The sequence below is a fragment of the Eriocheir sinensis genome, chromosome 49 (assembly GCF_024679095.1).
Source record: "Eriocheir sinensis breed Jianghai 21 chromosome 49, ASM2467909v1, whole genome shotgun sequence".
Lineage (NCBI taxonomy): Eukaryota > Metazoa > Arthropoda > Malacostraca > Decapoda > Varunidae > Eriocheir > Eriocheir sinensis.
In genome coordinates this window covers 507,240-528,331 of record NC_066557.1, presented here as the reverse complement: position 1 = coordinate 528,331, position 21,092 = coordinate 507,240, and the positions used below count along the sequence as shown (strand labels likewise).

Here is a 21,092-nt window from a genome sequence, read left to right as displayed (position 1 = left end):
TCTTTGACTATTTGAACTCTAAAGTGGAGCACATCTTGACTCACTCTCCCTTCGCTAAAATCTCCATCTTGGGAGATTTCAATGTTCACCACCAGCTTTGGCTTTCATCCTCTTTCACTGACCAGCCTGGTGAATAAGCCTATAACTTTGCTCTCCTCAACGATGTAGAGCAGCTGGTTCAGCACCCTACACGTATTCCCGACCGTCTTGGAGACAGGCCCAACATTCTAGACCTCTTCCTTAACTCTAATCCTTCTGCTTAATCTGTCAAACTGTTCTCCGTTGGGCCTCCGATCACAACCTTATTTCTGTATCTTGTCCTATCGTTCCTGGAATGATTACTACTTCCAGGAGAAAGACCCCTCTGTGTGTGCCCAGCGCATCACAGAGGTGATTGTCTCTGGAATGGAGCCATACATTCCATGTACTTTCTCTACTCCTCATGCTAAAAAGCCTTGGTTTAATCACGCTTGTTCTCGTGCTATTAAAGATAGAGAGGCAGCTCACAAAAGGTACCAGAGCCTTCGCACTCCTGCTAACCATGATTTTTACATTTCTGCCCGGAATCGTGCCAAATCTATTCTTCGACTTACCAAAACCTCTTTCATCAATAGAAAATGTCATAACCTTGCTGTTTCTAATTCTTCCCGTGACTTCTGGCACCTAGCCAAAAATATTTCCTCCAATTTCACTTCTTCCTCTTTCCCTCCTCTCCTTGACCCTGACGGCAGCACTGCCGTCTCATCTATCTCTAAGGCTGAACTCTTCGCTCAAACTTTCTGTAAGAACTCCACCCTGGACGATTCTGGGCATATTCCTCCTACTCATCCCCCTCTGACTCCTTTATGCCTGTTATTAAGATTCTTAAGAATGATGTTTTCTATGCCCTCTCTGGCCTCAACTCTCAGAAGGCTTATGGACCTGATGGAGTGCCTCCTATTGTCCTTAAAAACTGTGCTTCCTTGCTAAAACCCTGCCTGGTCAAACTCTTTCGTCTCTGCCTATCAACATCTACCTTTCCTTCCTGCTGGAAGTACGCCTTTGTACAGCCTGTGCCTAAGAAGGGCGACCGTTCCAATCCCTCAAACTACCGCCCTATAGCTTTATTTTCCTGTCTATCTAAAGCTTTTTAATTAATCCTTAACTGGAAGATTCACAAGCACTTTTCCACTTCTAACCTTCTATCTGATCGCCAGCATGGGTTCCGCAAGGGGCGTTCTGGTGGCGATCTTCTTGCTCTCAAAACTGATTCTTGGTCATCCTCTCTAAGCCATTTCGGTGAAACTTTCTCTATTGCGCTAGACATACCGAAAGCCTTCGACATAATCTGGCACAAGTCTCTGCTTTCTAAACTGCCCTCTTTCGAGTTTTATCCCTCTCTTTGTTCCTTTATCTCCAGTTTCCTTTCCGCCGTTCTATCTCTGCGGTGTTCCACAGGACTCTGTCCTAACACCCACTCTCTTCCTGTTATTCATCAATGATCTTCTTTCCATAACAAACTGTCCTGTCCACTCATACGCCGATGACTCCACTCTGCATTATTCAACTTCTTTCAATAGAAGGCCATCCCAACAGGAAGCACATGACTCCAGGCTGGAGGCTGCAGAACGCTTAACCTCAGACCTTGCTATCATTTCCGATTGGGGCAGAAGGAACCTTTTGTCCTTCAACGCCTCAAAAACGCAGTTTCTCCACCTATCAACTCGACACAATCTTCCAAACACCTATCCCCTGTTCTTCGACAACACTCAGCTGTCACCTTCTTCAATATTAAATATCCTCGGTCTATCCTTAACTCAAAATCTTAGCTGGAAACTTCACATCTCCTCTCTCACTAAATCAGCTTCCTCGAGGTTGGGCGTTCTGTATCGTCTCCGCCAGTTTTTCTATGAGTATGCATCTCACGTGTGTGTGTGTGTGTGTGTGTGTGTGTGTGTGTGTGTGTGGTAGGGGGGGGGGGGGGGGGGGCGCCGCTCACACAGCTTTTCTGGACAGAGTGAAGTCTAAAGCTCTGCGTCTCAAGTAGTAGGTATTGGTGACAGTGACAGGACCAAAATAATTCGCAAGCATGATCAAGAATTCGCAGCAGAAAAAATTACGTCGAAAAATTTTATACGTCGAATTTGCCGGCCGGGGCAGCCGGCCGGGGCAGCCGGCCGGGGCGGCCAGCCAGCCGCGCGGGCAGCCAGCCGCCGAGGGGACCTCCCCACTACCCAACCGGGTAGTGGTCATAAACCTACCCAAAGTGACCATCCCCTCCCCCCCAACCCCCCCCCCCCCCCCAAACCCCACCACCTTCCACGCCATCGTGTCTCCCCCTACCCCCCCGGAGGCCTGAGCGTCACCCTCCTGCCGGGGATTGGTTAGGGGCGTCCTTTCGCGCCGTGCCGGGGCGTCGCCCTCCTGCCGGGGATCGGTTAGCGCGAGCGGTGCCTTGTTCGGGGGATCGGTTAGGGGCGTCCTTTCGCACCGTGCCGGGGCGTCCTTTCGCCCCAGTGCCGGGGGATCGGGTAGGGGCCTCCTTTCGCACCGTACCGGGGCGTCACCCTCCTGCCGGGGATCGGTTAGCGCGTCCTTTCGCCCCAGTGCCGGGGATCGGTTAGGGCGTCCTTTCGCACCGTGCCGGGGCGTCCTTTCGCCCCAGTGCCGGGGATCGGTTAGGTCGTCCTTTCGCGCCGTGCCGGGGCGTCGCCCTCCTGCCGGGGATCGGTTAGGGCGTCCTTTCGCCCCAGTGCCGGGGATCGGTTAGGGGCCTCCTTTCGCACCGTGCCGGGGCGTCCTTTCGCCCCAGTGCCGGGGGATCGGCTAGGGGCGTCCTTTCGCACTGTGCCGGGGCGTCACCCTCCTGCCGGTGGATCGGTATGGGGCGTCCTTTCGCCCCAGTGCCGGGGGATCGGCTAGGGGCGTCCTTTCGCACCGTGCCGGGGCGTCACCCTCCTGCCGGGGGATCGGTCCTTTCGCACCGTGCCGGGGCGTCACCCTCCTGCCGGGGATCGGTTAGCGCGAGCGGTGACTTGTTGGGCGGAGGCCTGTAGCTACCTTTCCCCCTCCCTCTCCCTCTTCCCCTCCCGCTATTGATTTTTTTTTCCAGTTTGCCAGCATGTGTGTGCGTGTCCCCCTCTATTCCCCACCCCTCGCGAGCGGTGACTTGATGGTCAGTCTGAAGGTACCATTACCCCTTCCCTCTCCCTCTACCCGCTATTGATTTTTCAGTTTGCCAGCATATGCGTGTGTGTGTGTGTGTGTGTGTGTGTGTGTGTGTGTGTGTGTGTGTGTGTGTGTGTGTGTGTGTGTTACTGTTGATTTTCATATTGACTGGAGTTATATCGATTGTCTTTTCAGTGAGGGGGTAGGAACGGGAAAAGTAGATTTTATACATTTATATTGAAATATAGTGGAAAAAAAATGGTATGACAAGTTATTATATTACCTTAATCTAGTCTATTTTATTTGTTCTTTCTTAATCCAGGCTATTTTGTTCTTTCTTAATCCAGACTAAATACATGCTAAGCCTAAAAACAAAAGCACACAATCGCCATAAAAAAAAAGACGTATTACAAACTCACACATCAGATTTTGGAGCTTTCTAAGGTTGAAATGTACGACTTCTATTACCACACAATTCGAAAAGCCTGTGGCGCAGAGAATGTCTCATATATTTACGGCGACACAGATTCGGCCACCATATGCATCTCTAACTTCCAAGACATTAGTGAATTTTATTCGCTTCCACTCATAAAATCCATAATGGATTTTAGTAACTTCCCCACCACCCACCCCGCCTATGACACTTCCAAGAAAGGTCAAGCGGGGTATGTCAAGTCAGAAGTGGGCGCGGCCCATATAAAGGAAGTGCTTTGCCTGAAACCTAAGATGTACTCTATCAAATTGCATGATCCCTCAAGCGGCGAGGATGCAGAAATAAAAAAGCTAAAGGGGTACCTCACTATAGTTTGAGAAACTATAATCATGAAAAATACAGACAGGTACTGCAAGGGGCGGGGGTGCATAAGGCACGCCTCTATTGCATCCGCACCCTGAAAGGTCAGGTATGCACTACCTCCATTGAGAAGGCGACTTTAAGCGCATTAGACAACAAAAAGAGTGCATCTGCTCTCTGATGACAGCATGCCGGGTAATCCTTCTCGTGTTTTTACGAGAGATTATGGCCACCCTGATTTACCTGAGAATCTGCGTCAAATGCGGAGGACATCTCAAACTGCTTCTACTAGTTGAGCCACTACTGCCACTACTGCTAGTACTACTACTACTACTACTACTACTAGTAGTACTACTCATAATGTTGTCGGGGATACTTTAAGTGAAAGTGGTGATGAGGGTGTGTATAGTCATGGAACTAGACCAGTGGCGTGTAATCTATGGAGAAAAAGATATAGGAAATACAACGTAGAGAACGTTAATCGATCAAACAAAAGAAAGAGGAGAGAAACCAATGTCTTCCCATCGCGCCAGCTACCAGCAGCGTCAACATCATCTCCACGGTCGCCTTTATCCTCACCCTCCCCACCCCCGAGAATGGCATGGAGATTCCTTCCCTCACCGGGCTGGGTTTCAGACAAAGGAGCTCACGCGAGTGGCTGTAACGGCGACAGAGCTCGCGCTAAAAGCAATCACTGATCTGTTACTTAAAAGCTAAAGCCTAAACCATAACAAGCTCAGTCTTTATCGCAAACATGACGAGCGCGGACGAACATATAATATACCTTAGTAGCCTAGGAAGTCGCGATCTTTATCCCGACAACGTGCCAGGTTCATTTAAAAATGAAATCATACCGTTAAATTTACACCCCGACCGAGATTATCAGGTTGCCTTACACGGTATTTTTATTCCTAGAGAAGTATACACCCTCCATCGAGAAGACAAAGAAGCCATAGTGGAAGTTTACACAGAAACGCTCAATGACACCTCAGGAAAACAGTTGAGGTACTCGCTGTCTCCCTCGAAAAATATAACGAGCAAGCAAATAAGCGCAATTGTGGCTGACCTAAATACATACTGGCAAGCTATTTTAAATGGAGTGTTTGGGTTTACAAATTACAAGGATTATTTTGATGGAGAAGGCGGAATACTGAGTTGGACCAAAAATTTTGTATGCTACCACAAACGCTCTATAGATGGCTGCGGTAATCTAAATTATTGCAAAATAAGTTTGTTATTTAAGCCCAGATTGGCGGCTATTCTTGGATTTATTCCTAATCATTACTATGATATATTCGTCACGGATGAGGAGTCACATTACTCGCTTCGCCAGGTAAATGCCGATTTCCGCCAGACCCCACGCCGACGTGGACTATCTCCACCTCTATTGCGACATAATCCAGCCCACGCGATTTGCTAGCCAAACTGTGAACATTTTAGCCACTCTCCTTACGGTGGGAGTAACAATTATTACTCAGTGCAAAGACCTCTGTATAAAAAGTTGGCGAAGAACGCTATAGATTCAGTGGCGGTAGTGGTGACGGATCAGTATGGACGAAAATATACTTTGAAGAAAACCGCACGGCCACGATCGTCTTGCACATTACACCCACCCACCCTCTCTTTAAAATCAGTGGGCCAGCAAAAACGCTCACTCATGGCGAGACTTTTGCCATGGAAGAGTGTTATGGGGAAGACCTTATCGATTTATTTCCCCGCGAGCGAGGAGGAGGATATTTGTGGCCGGTGCGTCAGGATCTGGGAAAACACAGCTAGTGACGCGACTTGTGCGGAAATATTGTGACAAATTCTATCGAGTTCTTATTTGCGGTGCAACACATCATCCCATTCAAGACTTGCCAGAGCTGCAAAATAAAGTAATACTTAGTAAGGACATTATAGACCCAGAACAGGAAATTGATCTCTGTCAGAAAAATAAATCTATGTTATTAGTATATGACTAAAAAATAATACTCGCTGCCAATGATTAAAGCGTCGCCAATGTTTTTATTAAAGGCAGACATCTTGGCCTTAGCTCCATACTCATTTCTCAGAACTTATTTATGCAGGGAAAGTATGCGCGAAGCATATCCCTCAATTGCACTCATTTCGTTTTGCTTAAACAAAGAGATCTTGGTCAAATTGAACTTCTAGGTCGTCAATTGTTTGGTCGTGACAGAGCCAAGGCATTTCTCAGTATCTACAAGCGAGCTGTTGCGGGAAAACCTTACGGCTATCTGCTGGCTGACGTCTGCATAACTACCCCCGAGGTCCTATCGCTGAGATCAAATATAGCGAACGACGGAACCTGTGAGGTTGTGTACTCGTGGAGAGTGAGCGATATGCTAGCCCCATCCAAGACACGTCTTTTAAAGTCACTTTATGAAGACCCTCAAGTACCTGGAGGCTTAAGTGGAGTGAGGCCTTTATTTTTAGCAGCGAAAGCCATTGAACCCAGCGTTTCTATGCGCGATGTTGAACAGTTTATGGAAGGTTGCAGAACACACACATTACATAAGATACAACCCCATAAGTTTAAGCGACGCGCTATTCTGTCCCAAACCGCGAGTTATCATAGCAGCAGATCTCGCGGACATGAAAGAATTGTCCCGCTTTAATGGAGGTCATAATTACATCTTAGTCTGCGTTGATGCATTTTCAAGGTACGCCAAAGCTCTGCCTCTTAAACGTAAAGATGCAAAATCGATGGTAATGGCAATGAAGACATTGCTAGAGGAAGACGTTGCTTTCAGTGGGGTCTCTAGGCTCTGTGTTGACCGAGGCAAAGAGTTCTATAATCGTCCACTTCAAACCTATTTGCAAAGTAAAGACATAAAAATGTACAGCGTTTACTCCCAAGAGATAAAAAGCAGCCTTGCTGAGCGATTTATCAGAACTCTGAAAGGTCGAATATATAGGTATATGACAGCTCACAATAAACTCGAGTATATTTCCATCTTGCAGAAGGTACTCGAGAGCTATAACCGCACGCCTCACGCACGTCTAGGAAAACCCCCAGCCGAAGTACATGCCATGAAGGACCCGCGAGGAATCATTCGTCAGTTTAAGAAAATGCATAATTATAAAAACAGAGAAAAGCGTCAAGGTAAAGCCAGTCGTGTGCTGAACATCGGGGACTACGTTCGACTCGTGGGCGCGGATAAAGCTTCTAAATTTAACCGAGGCTTTCATATCCAAAACACAGAAGAAATATTTAAAATTGCAAGCGTGGATTATCGACAATCCCCATTGGGTTATACCTTGCAAGATTTATCCAATCAACCCATCCAAGGCTTGTTTTACAAAGAGGAGCTTATCAAAGTTCAGCTACCGGACGTGTCCCCATCATCATAAAAAAATCGAGTGGTGAACGGTCGCAAACAATTTTTTGTATCTTGGTTGGGTTATGATCCGAGTCAAGACTGTTGGATAGACGCTCAAGATATTTCCTAATGACCTCGAATTCACCAACAAGAAGAAAAAAAAAAGCACCTCCCCTCGCCTTTGTTCACAAGGATCTTGTTTTGTTGTTGGCTAAACTCTCCCCCGACAAGCGGAAAAAAGTAATTGCAGTGTTGAACAAGAAACATATAAATTGCTTGTCAGAAGTGTTTCTAAATTTCCTAAAAACTAATCTTACGCGAAATACAAAGATTGTGAAATCCCTGAACAAATATAAAAAACACATAAGGAAACTCGCCAACAAGGGGGTAAGTACACTAAAAAAAAAAAACTACTGCGAACACAGCGGGGCGGTGCTATACTCTCTGTGCTGTTACCTCTGGCAGCTAGTGTCATAACTGGTCTTTTAACAAAATGAAGGAATATTGTCTCATCCCGAAATCAACAGCAGAACAATTTTTACTCAAGTCTTCTACGGGGAGCCGTAACATAAAACGAAACAGAAAGACGGACGAGGAAAAAAAGAAAAGAGAGTGCGGAAACCGTTGTCGGGTTCGACGGTCAAGGCGTCAACTGCATTAAAAAATATAAAGAGACGCGCGCTGCAAGATGTATTAACCCCAAACAACCACCCGCCATCTATAGCGGCCAAAGGTCCTCGCACGACGTTCCCCACCAATACTATCGATTCGAAACCTGCCATAGATAACAGGATTGATGTTAGAATGAAAGCAGCTCAAAGGGATTACGCCAAAGCTTTCTTAGCTCTCATGAAACATACTCCAGGAATTACATGGGATACAAACGGAAATCTTTTGAGCCCCATTAATAATTTTAACGTCATTGATATATTGCAAACCTTAAGTGACGTCAACAGCAAATTAGGCTTCAAAGCTGATGATATACCATTTATTAAAATGCTTTTCCACAACACAAACTTAGATCCCTCATTTATACGCAATAATAAGGTAAGGAAGCAACTGTTTGGAGGAGGAGGAGGAAGGAGAAGTGCCCCAATTCGGGCAAAGCCACGCCCCACGCCTTCTTTCTGCCCCCGCGCGGATGCCGGGTATGACATGGGAGAATTATCGCGTATAAAAGGATTTTGTTTTGGGGTGGGATATAGACACTTGTGTGACCTCGCGGGACAGGGAGACACTAAGCGTGAGTAAGAGCGAGAATTAATATATATTTTTTCTATAAACATGTCAGACTATACCATCATTCCTGTGAAGGGCGAATGACCGATCGCCAGTTCATTGACGACAGTGTGTGTTTAGTAACCACCATCAACGCCAGCAGTTTTAAACTTAGCGGTATAGCCAAGGACTTGGCTGAAGTGTATGGCTATGCTAATCTCTTTGAAAATCGAAAACAACTTTATAATTTGAACAGAGTCGTTTGGAGTGACAGACCGAATGTGGGGTCGCTGGTAGTGAAGGAACCACCCACGGAATCAAATTATCCCATTGTGGTGGGTATGGTGACTCAATTTTGTCAGGGTGAATCTGTAGAATATAATGACGTGTCAAGATATTTTATTGAAACCAGCAGAGATATGCATTATGTGAACGGTTTAATGTCGGACACCAAGCAAAGCAGACGCGATAATTTTAAATGTTGCCTCAATGAGCTTGGTGATTATGTAAAGCAGAAAAAAAACATTCGAAAAGTCATTTTTCCTACCGGCGTAGGACGAAGGGGAAAGATGGATCATGAATGGAACGTGGCCTACTTGAAGGAGCTAAGATCTTTTGCCCACCAACTAGATTTGAATAACGTTAAGGTAATGCTCTTGGGGCAGGAAGAGGGACGAAGAATCTCCCGCGAAAGCCTCAACTGCCGGGGATGGGCGACAGACACAAACCACTGTGTAGCTATAAAAATGACGTTTTATATATTTTTTTAACTAGTGGTCATGCAGTCATCGTCGCGAACAGTGTTTCTTCCGCCTACGGAGGGTGAATTTTCAAGTCTTTTGAGTAGCTTTCCACATCAGGTGGGGGGTGGTTTTGGCAATATTCGAACTGTGCATTTCGCCCATCCTGCAAGACTACATCAAAGAGGTGGCGGTATTTTAGTACGCTCGCAAACCTAGCCAAGAGTGTAATGCCCTTTCTATTCAGAACCGTTAAGCCCTCAGCGCTTAAGTTTACTCAAGATGTTATCCATGATGTGAGCAGTGGACAAAGAAGTGTGAGAGGCGCTTTAAAGAAAAGAGGTATTGAAGCCTTAAGTGACGTAGGTGCTAGAATGATTAAAGGAGGAAAAAAAAGAAGAGTTACTTCGCGAAACAAGAAGAAAAAAAAAATTAATAAAAGGAAAAGTGGTTGCAAGAGAAAGAACAGCGATGTGTTTGATATAATTTAGTAATGTGGAGGTGCGGTGGACACTCATGAAAAAAAAAAAGGGAAGGTGGGAACATTCTGACCCGCGCGCGCGCGTGGGCTTGCCATTTTTTTTAGCGAGTGAACACGTCGCCCGCTCCCGCGACCAGTGTCTCCATTACTATATAGCGGGCGACGAAAGCGACAACAGCATGGCCTCCGCCGCTCCCTCCGTTCCGATTTCTGATTATGCGCTCAGTGTGGTTGACGAATTCCCTAGAATCAACAGACAACGCCAGGTTGAGAGCTCTATTGCGTCTAAAACTCTTGTCGACATTTTACCTGTAAATTTGTCCAGCCACGCCCGGTTAAAAGATAAGTACCTAGAGTTCCGCGTGCCGGGTGTGAAGGGGGCATTTATCGATCTTGCTAAATTAATTCTTGAGTTGAAATTAAGTGTCACTCAAGCTGATGGACAAACAAAAGTCGAGGAGGCTGTCAATGTCGAATTCTGCAATGGCACTGCTAATACCATGTTCAAATCAATTCAGGTGTATGTAGGCGATCAAATGGTTGAAAGTAACCCATACTTTAATTACTGGTCATTCCTAAAAATGCTCACCACCTTCTCCACGTTAAAACTCAAATCATTCGGAGAAATAGGAAACCTCCTCAAAGATAACAGGTCGGGTGGAGCAGGCGTAGCTGAAACCTATGACGCCGCATACTTCACTAGCCTTGGGAGCAAATACAAGAGACATTTAAAAGATATCAAAGATCACGGTCTTCATCTCACCTTCCCATTAATGTCGGACATTACTTCTTGTGATCAGTATTTATGCGACGACATCCCATTGAGAATAAGGCTTGAGTTAGCTAACGAAGCTTGGTATTTGAACACTGACGGCGATGGGAGTGCTGTGCGTGCCCATATTGATTTTGCTAAACTTTGGGTCACCAGACTCCAACCCTATCCGTCAGCATTGCTTGCATTAAATAAAGAATTAGAGACAGGAAATATAACGCGTACAATATTTAACAAGACGTTATATAAATTTCTGGTTCTCGGCAAACAGCAGACAAGTATTGTCTGTGACCAACCGTGGGGAAATGTCATTCCAGAGCGTTTATATATCGTTATGGCTGACATGAGGGCCTTTTCGGGTGTATATAATAAAAATGGCTTGTATTTCAAGAATGCTGATTTGTCTGAACTTACAGTCTCTGTCAATGGTATGAATATGTATAAAAATACGGTTTCTTTTCCCCACGAGTGTACGCGAGTCTATTATGATATTTTAGATAGTTTAGGAGTAGAAAATGACACTTTGCTTGATTACGATAGCTTTAGGAAAGGAAGGACAGTGTTTGTTTTTAGTTTGTTACCGGAAGACATACGAGGCACAGTGCCTCTTGAACACAGTGGAAACTTACGCATAAGTCTTCAGCTTAAAAAAGGCTTGGATGAAAATTTAGTAATTATCTGTTTTGGGGATACAAAGGGAGTGTTGTCAATCAACTTGGAGAGGCACGTGTCTTGCGACACTAGAGCATAATGAATAATCAACAAATTATGAAAGCTCTACAAGGAAGACTTTATCACAATAATATATATTTCTTAGGCTGTCTTCCCGCTGACGATGTAGCGAAATTAAATCTAAGGAGTGAGTCAGACAAGCCCATTGTCTTTATTGCTAATGTGTTAGGCGCATCGCAAGCTTCGAAAATGGGTCACTGGGTGGTGTTCTATGTTAGTGATAAGTGTATATATTTCTTCGACACATACGCCCTGACCCCATCATTATATTCTAAGTACTTTCGAAGTTTCTTAAATAAGCATAAAGATTATCCTGTTTTTAAACTTGCCGCAAGATTACAGTCGGACAAAACTCTGGTGTGTGGCGTGTATTGCGTTCAATTCGTATACTTATGTAATAAAATAGGCTTAGAGAGGACTAGTCAGTTTTTGAAAGATAATTATGATTTAGGAAATTTTTTGAAGAATGACAGAAAGGTGTTAACATATGCTTATAGAATGTTTAAAATGCCCCCATGTATAAAAACATTTTGTCAATCTAGTCAAGGACTGACTTACAAGCATTGTATTTCTAAGATATGTGGCTAACTTATTAAATGTTACATGATAATAATGTGTATGTGTGTGTAAAAAATGTAGAGAAGTAGCATGTAGCTTATTCATTTATGGCGTGTGTGTGTGTGTGTGCAATTATATGTAGTTATTAAGAACAGGATTCTGTTTTTTTTTTTCGTGCGACGTGACCGGGTGGGTGTGAGTTTGTTCACGCTTTCCTATTGTTCGGAAGAAGAATGGCTTGTGGTTTTGGGCATGTGCGCGCGTGTTTGCATACATGTGTGGGCGTGTCCCCTATAACCTGGGGTAGCCTCGGAAGAAGAAAAGGCTTGTGGTAGTGTGCGCATATGCCCCAAATAACCCCGGGTAGCTTAGTCAGTCCCCTAACGTTGCGAGAGGAGCGTCATGGAGGAAGTCTTCGCCGTCATGAACTTACAACAACAACAACAACAACAGCCCCACGCTGCCGCTGCAACTCTTCATGCTGACGATGTTGACGATCAGATAATGGGTCAAGCCGCATTAGAAGTTGAAGCCATGGATAACACATCCCAAGCTGAAGCCGTGGATAACACATCACATCCCAGAAACGGAGGTGAGATATCCGCCTCTTGTATTTTTTTTTCTGCGCGCCCAAGCGCTGGTGTGTGTATTTCTTATTCATTGTGTTTATAAAGTATATATATTTCTTGTCATTTCAGCGGATGTTGGTGGTGGTGAGGTGGGGGATGTTCCAGAAACTCCCAAGTCTACCGGTGAACACATCACGGGCGAGTCATTGGGCAACAACAACCGCGGCGCGTTGGGAGGTGTCGGTAAAATGGGGCGGCGTGTGCTGAGGGAAGGACTTCTGCGACTTCTGAAGGATGTGATACCTCCATTACCAGTGTCTCATCTGAAGAACGACCCACCGGCCAGCGTAACGCATAGTAAGTATTTTTTATTCTTACAAGAGAGAGAGAGAGAGAGAGAGAGAGAGAGAGAGAGAGAGAGAGAGAGAGAGAGAGAGAGAGAGAGAGAGAGATTGATTTTTTGTCTAATAATGTTTCTCTATCTTTTCATAAGTCCACGGCAACAACAACAGACACGCTTCGGTGATGGTGTGTCTTGACTCTCCGTCGGGCGCTGAATCGCGAGAGCGGCGGCGAAGTCGTCTGCAGCAAAAAGATCATGAAATGCGTCAATCACGACTGGAAAAAAAAAATGCAGCATATGGCGGAAGTGTTGCGGCAGCTCCAGCAGCAGGGGCGTAGCGAGCAGCAGGAGACGCACCAGAGACGACAAGATCGCGACCGGGGACAAGAACGGCGGCGAAGAATGACAAAGAATAATTTGCCGAAGCAGCAAGAACACCGGGACCCAAGACTGTCTCAGAAGAGCCTCCATAAAGTTGGGAGAAAAAAACTTCAGGTGGCCAAACGTGAGGCGGGTCTCTTCTCCTCAGCAGCGGCGTACGGTCGGGGAAAACCAATGAAAAAAAATCTCTCTGTGACCAAGAAACTCGTCTTTGAAGACCCACCAGCGCGGCGTGCAGCAGCTGCGGCCGCTGAAGAAAATCTCGCGCCACAACCGGGCCCTTCCAATGCGGCTTGTGCGGACGAAAAAATTGAAAGCTTCTCAAGCACTGACCTTCCTTCAGTTTTCAATTCTTTGAATTTTTCTCATAGCATGGACGTGAATAATATTATAAATGTTCTTGATGAGACTCCTATATTTAGTGCTTAACAATCTTTTTTTTTATATATGTACTCGCTCTGTGTGTATTATTTTTTATATATATGTACTTGTGTTGTGTATTTTTTTTCTTCATTTGTATATGTACTCGTGTTGTCATCCTTTTATGGGCTGTCTTTGGGCATGTACGACATAAGTTTGTAATATGTCTCTTTCAATTAGGATTTATTTTGGGGGAGGGAATAAAAAAAAGGGTAGGATGGGTGGGTTTCCATTGTATTTCTTTGAGCCTGTATGGTGTGAGTTTGTAATATGTCTTTTTTTTTTTATGGCGATTGTGTGTTTTTGGGCTTAGCATGTATTTAGTCTGGATTAAGAAAGAACAAATTAGCCTGGATTAAGAAAGAACAAATAAAATAGACTAGATTAAGGTAATATAATAACTTGTCATACCATTTTTTTCCACTATATTTCAATAAAAATGTATAAAATCTACTTTTCCCGTTCCTACCCCCTCACTGAAAAGACAATCGATATAACTCCAGTCAATATGAAAATCAACAGTAACACACACACACACACACACACACACACACACACACACACACACACACACACGCATATGCTGGCAAACTGAAAAAATCAATAGCGGGTAGAGGGAGAGGAGGGTAATGGTACCCTCAGACTGACCATCAAGTCACCGCTCGCGAGGGTGGGGAATAGAGGAGACACGCACACATGCTGGCAAACTGGAAAAAAAATCAATCGCGGGAGGGGAAGAGGGAGAGGGAGGGGGAAAGGTAGCCACAGGCCTCCGCCCAACAAGTCACCGCTCGCGCTAACCGATCCCCGGCAGGAGGGTGACGCCCCGGCACGGTGCGAAAGGACCGATCCCACGGCAGGAGGGTGACGCCCCGGCACGGTGCGAAGGGACGCCCCTAGCCGATCCCCCGGCACTGGGGCGAAAGGACGCCCCATACCGATCCCCCGGCAGGAGGGTGACGCCCCGGCACAGTGCGAAAGGACGCCCCTAGCCGATCCCCCGGCACTGGGGCGAAAGGACGCCCCGGCACGGTGCGAAAGGACGCCCCTAGCCGATCCCCCGGCACTGGGGCGAAAGGACGCCCCTAACCAATCCCCGGCAGGAGGGTGACGCTCAGGCCTCCGGAGGGTAGGGGGAGACACGATGGCGTGGAAGGTGGTGGGGTGGGGGGTGGGGGGTGGGGGGGGGGAATGGTCACTTTGGGTAGCTTTTCACCACTACCCGGTTGGGTAGTGGGGAGGTCCCCTCGGCGGCTGGCTGCCCGCGCGGCTGGCTGGCCGCCCCGGCCGGCTGCCCCGGCCGGCAAATTCGACGTATAAAATTTTTCGACGTAATTTTTTCTGCTGCGAATTCTTGATCATGCTTGCGAATTATTTTGGTCCTGTCACTGTCACCAATACCTACTACTGTCTCATCAGCTCTCCTCCTCCTACTGATAGTCTTCTACCTCTTAAATTTCGTCGCGATGTTGCCTCTTTTTCTATCTTCTATCGATATTTTCACGCTGACTGCTCTTCTGAACTTGTTAACTGCATACCTCCCCCCCTCCCGCGGCCCCGCTGCACACGACTTTCTACTCATGCTCATCCCTATACTGTCCAAACCCCTTATGCAAGAGTTAACCAGCATCTTCACTCTTTCATCCCTCACGCTGGTAAACTCTGGAACAATCTTCCTTCATCTGTATTTCCTCCTGCCTACGACTTGAACCCTTTCAAGAGGAGGGTGTCAGGACACCTCTCCCGAAACTGACCTCTCTTTTTGGCCACTCTTCTGTACTCTATTCAGGATCAGTAAGTAACGGGATTTGTTTCTTTAATATTGTCTTCTTTTTTTTTACGCCTTTGACCTGTCTCCTTTGCTGTAAAAAAATAATATATATATATAAATATATATATATATATATATATATATATATATATATATATATATATATATATATATATATATATATATATATATATATATATATATATATATATATATATATATATATATATATATATATATATATATATATATATATATATATATATATATATATATATATATATATATAGCACTACATCTTTATTTTTGAAAGAGATATTTACATAGATCTACATAGAAAACTAGACCACACAGACTAGTCCCAGACTAAGTGGTCTGTCCTTAAACCTAAGTGATCCTACATTAATCAGATGACTCCAAAACTTTGCATTTCAACTCTAGTTAATATTAAGTTGAAGGAAGTGTCGGTCGAGCTTGTTTTTAACAGTACCGGCCGATTTATATATTTCTAGGTTGCCCAGTACCGGCCAATCTTTTTTTTTTTTTTATGGCTCATAAATGTTCCATGTGATGGGGAAAGTTAAAAAAAAAAAAAATGTCATATACCTACTTTTCGCAGGAGAACTCCAAGAAGTGTTACTACAGTGTGGCTGGTAACGGCCCCTGTACGTGATCGATGGTTTATGGAGGATTTGACAAGTGATAGAGGCCAGGTAGCCCAATTTTGTTGCACACAGGTGTAGAATACTCCAGAGAGCACCATTTCATGGGGTATAACTGTATAAGTGTGGGATTTTCAGGACAGTAGAATCTCGTGTTACAAAGGCGGCTCAATATAGCATATATCCTCACCTGACACATAATCCTTGTCCGAACTAGAGTCTGAGAGTGCTCCCACGTCTTCGTCAGATGAGGAAACCTCAAACTCACTGTCTATCACCATATGGCAAAAGGAATGGGCTGTCGCGACATTGTTTACACTTGGTCTTGATCCTGATCTTGACGTCACAGGTGGCTTGTGATTCCTCCCCGGCTTGGGTAATGTTACCAATGCTACAAACGCACTCGCGCAGTGTTCCCATTGTCTGCAGCAGTTTCTGTAGCAAAAATGAACCCGCTACATCGACTGTAACAGTGTTTAGCAAGCCCGACGTGCATACGCGTCGCTAGTATTTCCTGCAAACATAGGCGCTGACGCGTATACGCGTCGCTAGTACTGTACGGGTTAAAGGAGTCAATCGTGTTACACTGGACCACTGAAGACGGGAGCTTATTCCATTTTCGCACCACAACGTTCGGGAAGAAAAATTTGGTGCAGTCTGAATTTACTTGCCAACATTTAAGTTTTGTGCCATTATTCCTCGCTCGCCAAGTGTCATCGATCATAAACAATTTTGATTTGTCCACATTCGTGAATCCATCAAATATTTCTAAACATTCGATCAGTTTTCCTTGAAGGCGACGTTTCTCAAGAGAGAACAATATTATTAAGGGTGGAAAGCCTCTCGTCGTAGGGTTTGTTGCGCAAGGAGGATCATTTTTGTTGCACGACGTTGAACACCTTTTAATTTAGCAATGTCCTTTGCATGGTGGGGAGACCAAAACTGCACCGCATATTCCAAGTGGGGTCTGACTTAACTATTGTAGAGCGGAAGTATTACATCTTAATTTTTTTAATATAAAGTTTCTTTTAATGAAGCCCAACATTCTGTTCGCTTTATTTGCTGCATCGATGCATTGCTGTAAAAATTTGAGGTTTGACGCGATTTTGACACCCAGGTCCTTAATTGACGCATTGAACCCTTTTGAGTTTAACGCCGCGAAATTCGTAATCGAATTTCTTATTTCTTGTTCCAACTTGAAGGACCTGGCATTTGTCTACATTAAAGGGCATTCCCGTCTATCAGACCAAGCTGATATTTTATGCAAATCCTTTTGGGGGCTTTGTCTGTCTTCGTCAGTGAGAACCGAGTTATCAATCTTTGTGTCGTCTGCAAATTTACTAATGAGATTATTGATTCCAACATCCACATCGTTGATGTAAATAATGAAGACCACTGGGCCAAGAACCGAGTCCTGAGGGACGCCACTTGGGACAGGCGCCCACTCTGAGTTAAATTCGTCGATCATCACTCTTTGTTGTCTGTTGCTCAACCAATTCGCGATCCATAACTTGCTAACTGCATGCCTCCCCCCCTCCCGCGGCCCCGCTGCACACGATTTTCTACTCATGCTCATCCCAATACTGTCCAACCCCCTTATGCAAGAGTCAACCAGCATCTTCACTCTTTCATCCCTCACGCTGGTAAACTCTGGAACAATCTTCCTTCATCTGTATCTCCTCCTGCCTACGACTTGAACTCTTTAAAGAGGAGAGTATTAGGACACCTCTCCTCCCGAAATTGACCTCTCTTTTTGGTCACTCCTTTGACTTCTATTCAGGAGCAGTAAGTAGCGGGCTTTTTTTTAATATTTTTCTTTACGCCCTTGAACTGTTTCCTTAGCTGTAAAAAAAAAAAAAAAAAAATGGTGTACTTGACCGTCAATACCTAGTTGCTTTGATTTATAAAGTAATTATGATGTGGGACTTTATCAAACGCTTTCTGGAAATCAAGATAGACTACGTCCAGTGACTTGGTTACGTCATAAACTGAGAAGAGGTCGTTATAAAAGGTCAGTAGGTTTGATAGGAAGGATCTTTTTTTACGGAAGCCATGTTGTGAATCCCCAACAAATAAGTGGCTTTCAAGGTAACTCACAATTTTTTGTCTCTAATTATGCTCTCGAGCAGCTTACCTACAACTGAAGTTAGACTAATGGGCCTGTATTTTCCCCGTATTTTTCTGTCTCCTTTCTTTAAAATCGGTGTCACGTTAGGCTTTTTCCAATCCGAAGGGACGATGCCTTGTCGCAAGCACATATCGAAAACGGTTGTGAGGGAGGAGAGTATTTCGTTCTTTGTTTCTTTAAGCAGTATAGGATATACTTTGTCAGGTACGGGACTTTTATTTGTTTTAAGGGATTGGAGAGCTTTTAGGACTTCATCAGTAGTTATTACAAAGTTGAGCAATGCATGCTCGAGATTTATGTTAGTGCTGTTGTCGTCGCTGGTGTTGGTGGTAGTGGTGGGAAGACTGCTAGTATTAAACACCGAGGAGAAGTAATTGCTTATTATGTTCTCAACGTGTTGACTGTCAGTCACTAGTTCACCGTCACTGTTTGTTAAAGGTCCAATTTCTCTTCTGATCGCCTTCCTGTTGTTTATATAACTGGAGAAGGATTTCGGATCATTTTTACAGTTGGCTGCAATGTTTTCTTCATATCTACGTTTTGCCTGACATACAAATCTTTGTACTCGCCGCCTGGTTTCATGATAAAGTCTAACGTTTTCGGGCGTACTTTGCTCTTTCTTTAGCCTGTAAGACAATTTCTCTCCTTAACCGAAGGTTGATCTCGCTCTTAAAACCAGTTGGGCTTTTATTAGTGTTACTTCGCTTCTCGCATAATGGGACGAATGTGTTCTGCTGAGTAAGTAAATGATTTTTAAAGTTAAGCCAGGCTTCCTCTACGTTGCCATCATTTGATAGTCGTATTTCTGTTAGTTTTTGTCGGATTTTTACGAAATTAGCTCTTTTGAAATTGGGGACCTCTATTTTATTTTCAGTCACTGATGTTTGTGCTCTAATGTCGACGTGCATTTCTACGTACTGTAGCAAATATTAAGTTGAAGGAAGAGACGATTGACTCTTTAAAAGGAGTCAGTCGTGTTACACTGAACCTCTGAAGGTGGGAGCTTATTCTATTCTCGCACTACGACGTTGGTGAAGAAAAATTGATCCAGTCTGAATTATGCCATTATTTCTCGTTCGAAATGTGGCATTGGTTATAAACAGTTTCGATTTGTCCACATTCATAAAGCCATTAAGTATTTTAAAACATTCGATCCTTTTTCTCGAAATAATTGAAAGCCTTTCGTTGTAAGATTTGTTGCGCAAGGAAGGGATTATCTTCGTTGCCCGACGTTGAACACCTTCTAATTTTGTAATGTTCTTTGCATGGTGGTGAGACCAAAACTGTGCTGCACATTTCAAGTGGGGTCTGACTAAACAGTTGAAAAGTGGGAGTGTTACATCTTATTATCTTAATTAAAGTTTCTCCTAATGAAGCCCGACATTCCGTTCGCTTTATTTGCTGCGTCAATGCATTGCTGTGAGAATTCGAGGTTTGACGCGATTTTGACACCCAGGTCCTTGACTCATTGAAAGCTTTTGAGTTTAAGGCCACGCTTTTCGTAATCGAACCTTGTATTCCTTGTTCCAACTTGAAGAACCTGGCGGTGGCTGAGTGGTTAGCGTGCGGGCCTAGCATTCACGGCGCCATGGACAACGTCGGTTCGAATCCCCACGCTACCACCTGGGATTTTTCAGTCACCGCCGAGTGGCCTAAGACTACCCATATGCAGTCCAAAAGACCACCCATGAACCCGGACTCTAGAAGAAACCGTCCAAGTGAATCAAGAATGAGTTCCGGGGGGCAGCATGAGCCAAGCATAACTGGCGCTACTAAAAAAAATGACTGGGCCACGACGGGCTTGGGCCGACCACCAGGCCCCTGAAGAAAGCCTACCGGCGCTACAGGCCGAGATGTAAAAAAAAAATATATATATATATATATATATATATATATATATATATATATATATATATATATATATATATATATATATATATATATATATATAATAAAGGGCATCTCCCATCTGTCAGATCAAGCTGAAATTTTATGCAAATCTTCTTTAGAGGCTTTGTCTGTCTACGTCAGTGACAATTTGAGCTCTTATTTTTTGTTACAACTTGCAGAAATTGATAGAAAAAAGAAGTTAGAGAAGTTATCATGCAGGACACCTCTCGGGTCTTAGGGCAAAAGAGGAGTCCTCTGTGGGGGAATTTATGATTCCCCCCCAGGAGGAGATTCCGAGGCCATATTAGTGACCGCCATTTTGAATTTGAAAATTTTGAGGAAATAGTGTTTGTGTTGCGTGTATGTAGTTTGAAGTGGAAAATAAGAGAAATTGTCTTTAGAGAGCATGCTGAACTACTCTCTGGTGTTGATGAGACAATAGGGAAACGGAAAATGAGGACACGGGAAAGGTCTTTGGTGGGCTTGCAGCATCCTTCTCGCTTCGCGTATATACTTCACCGGGAGTGGCTTAAGCCCGTTTCGGTAGGTGTCTTCCTACCTACTCCCTGTACTACTTAAGTTAGACTAATGGGCATTTAATTATCCGACATTTTCATGTCACCGTTTTTTTTTTTTTAAATCGGTGTTACGTTAGCCATCTTCCAATCCGAAGGGACGATGCCTTGTCGCAAGGACATTGAATGAGGATGTGAAAGAGGAGAGTATTGCGTTTTTTTTTTCTTTAAGTAGTATAGAATATACATTGTCTGATCCTGGCCTTTTATTTGTTATAAGGGATTAGAGAGCACTTAGGACTTCATTGGTAGTAATTACAAAGTTAGACAACGCATGAATGAATTGGTACTAATGTCGTCGCTGGTGTTGGTGGTAATGGTGTTGAGACTGCTATAGTAATACATACCGAGGAAAAATAATTGTTTAATAAGTTCTCTATGCGCAGATTTTGTCACTGTAACGCCGTCGCTGTCGGTTAAAATTCCAATTCCACCTCTGATCGCCTTTCTGTTGTTCATATAACTGAAGAAAGATTTTGGATACTTTCTACAAATGGTGGACTTTTATTAGTGTTACGTCGCTTCTTGCAAAACGGAACAGCTGTATTTTGCTGAATGAGTAATTGCTTTTTAAAGTTTAGACAGGCTT

At 44.3% G+C, this 21,092-nt stretch overlaps 1 protein-coding gene across 1 annotated transcript; it reads left to right on the top strand.

Annotated features, from left to right (window-relative positions):
* Positions 1-10,080: 10,080 nt before the first annotated feature.
* Positions 10,081-13,665, top strand: LOC126981648 (uncharacterized). The gene is made up of 3 exons (XM_050833084.1): positions 10,081-12,356; positions 12,463-12,690; positions 12,827-13,665. Exon 1 carries the CDS (start codon positions 10,203-10,205, stop codon positions 11,223-11,225), a length of 1,023 nt encoding a protein of 340 aa, XP_050689041.1. The 5' UTR covers positions 10,081-10,202; the 3' UTR covers positions 11,226-12,356; positions 12,463-12,690; positions 12,827-13,665.
* Positions 13,666-21,092: the final 7,427 nt, after the last annotated feature.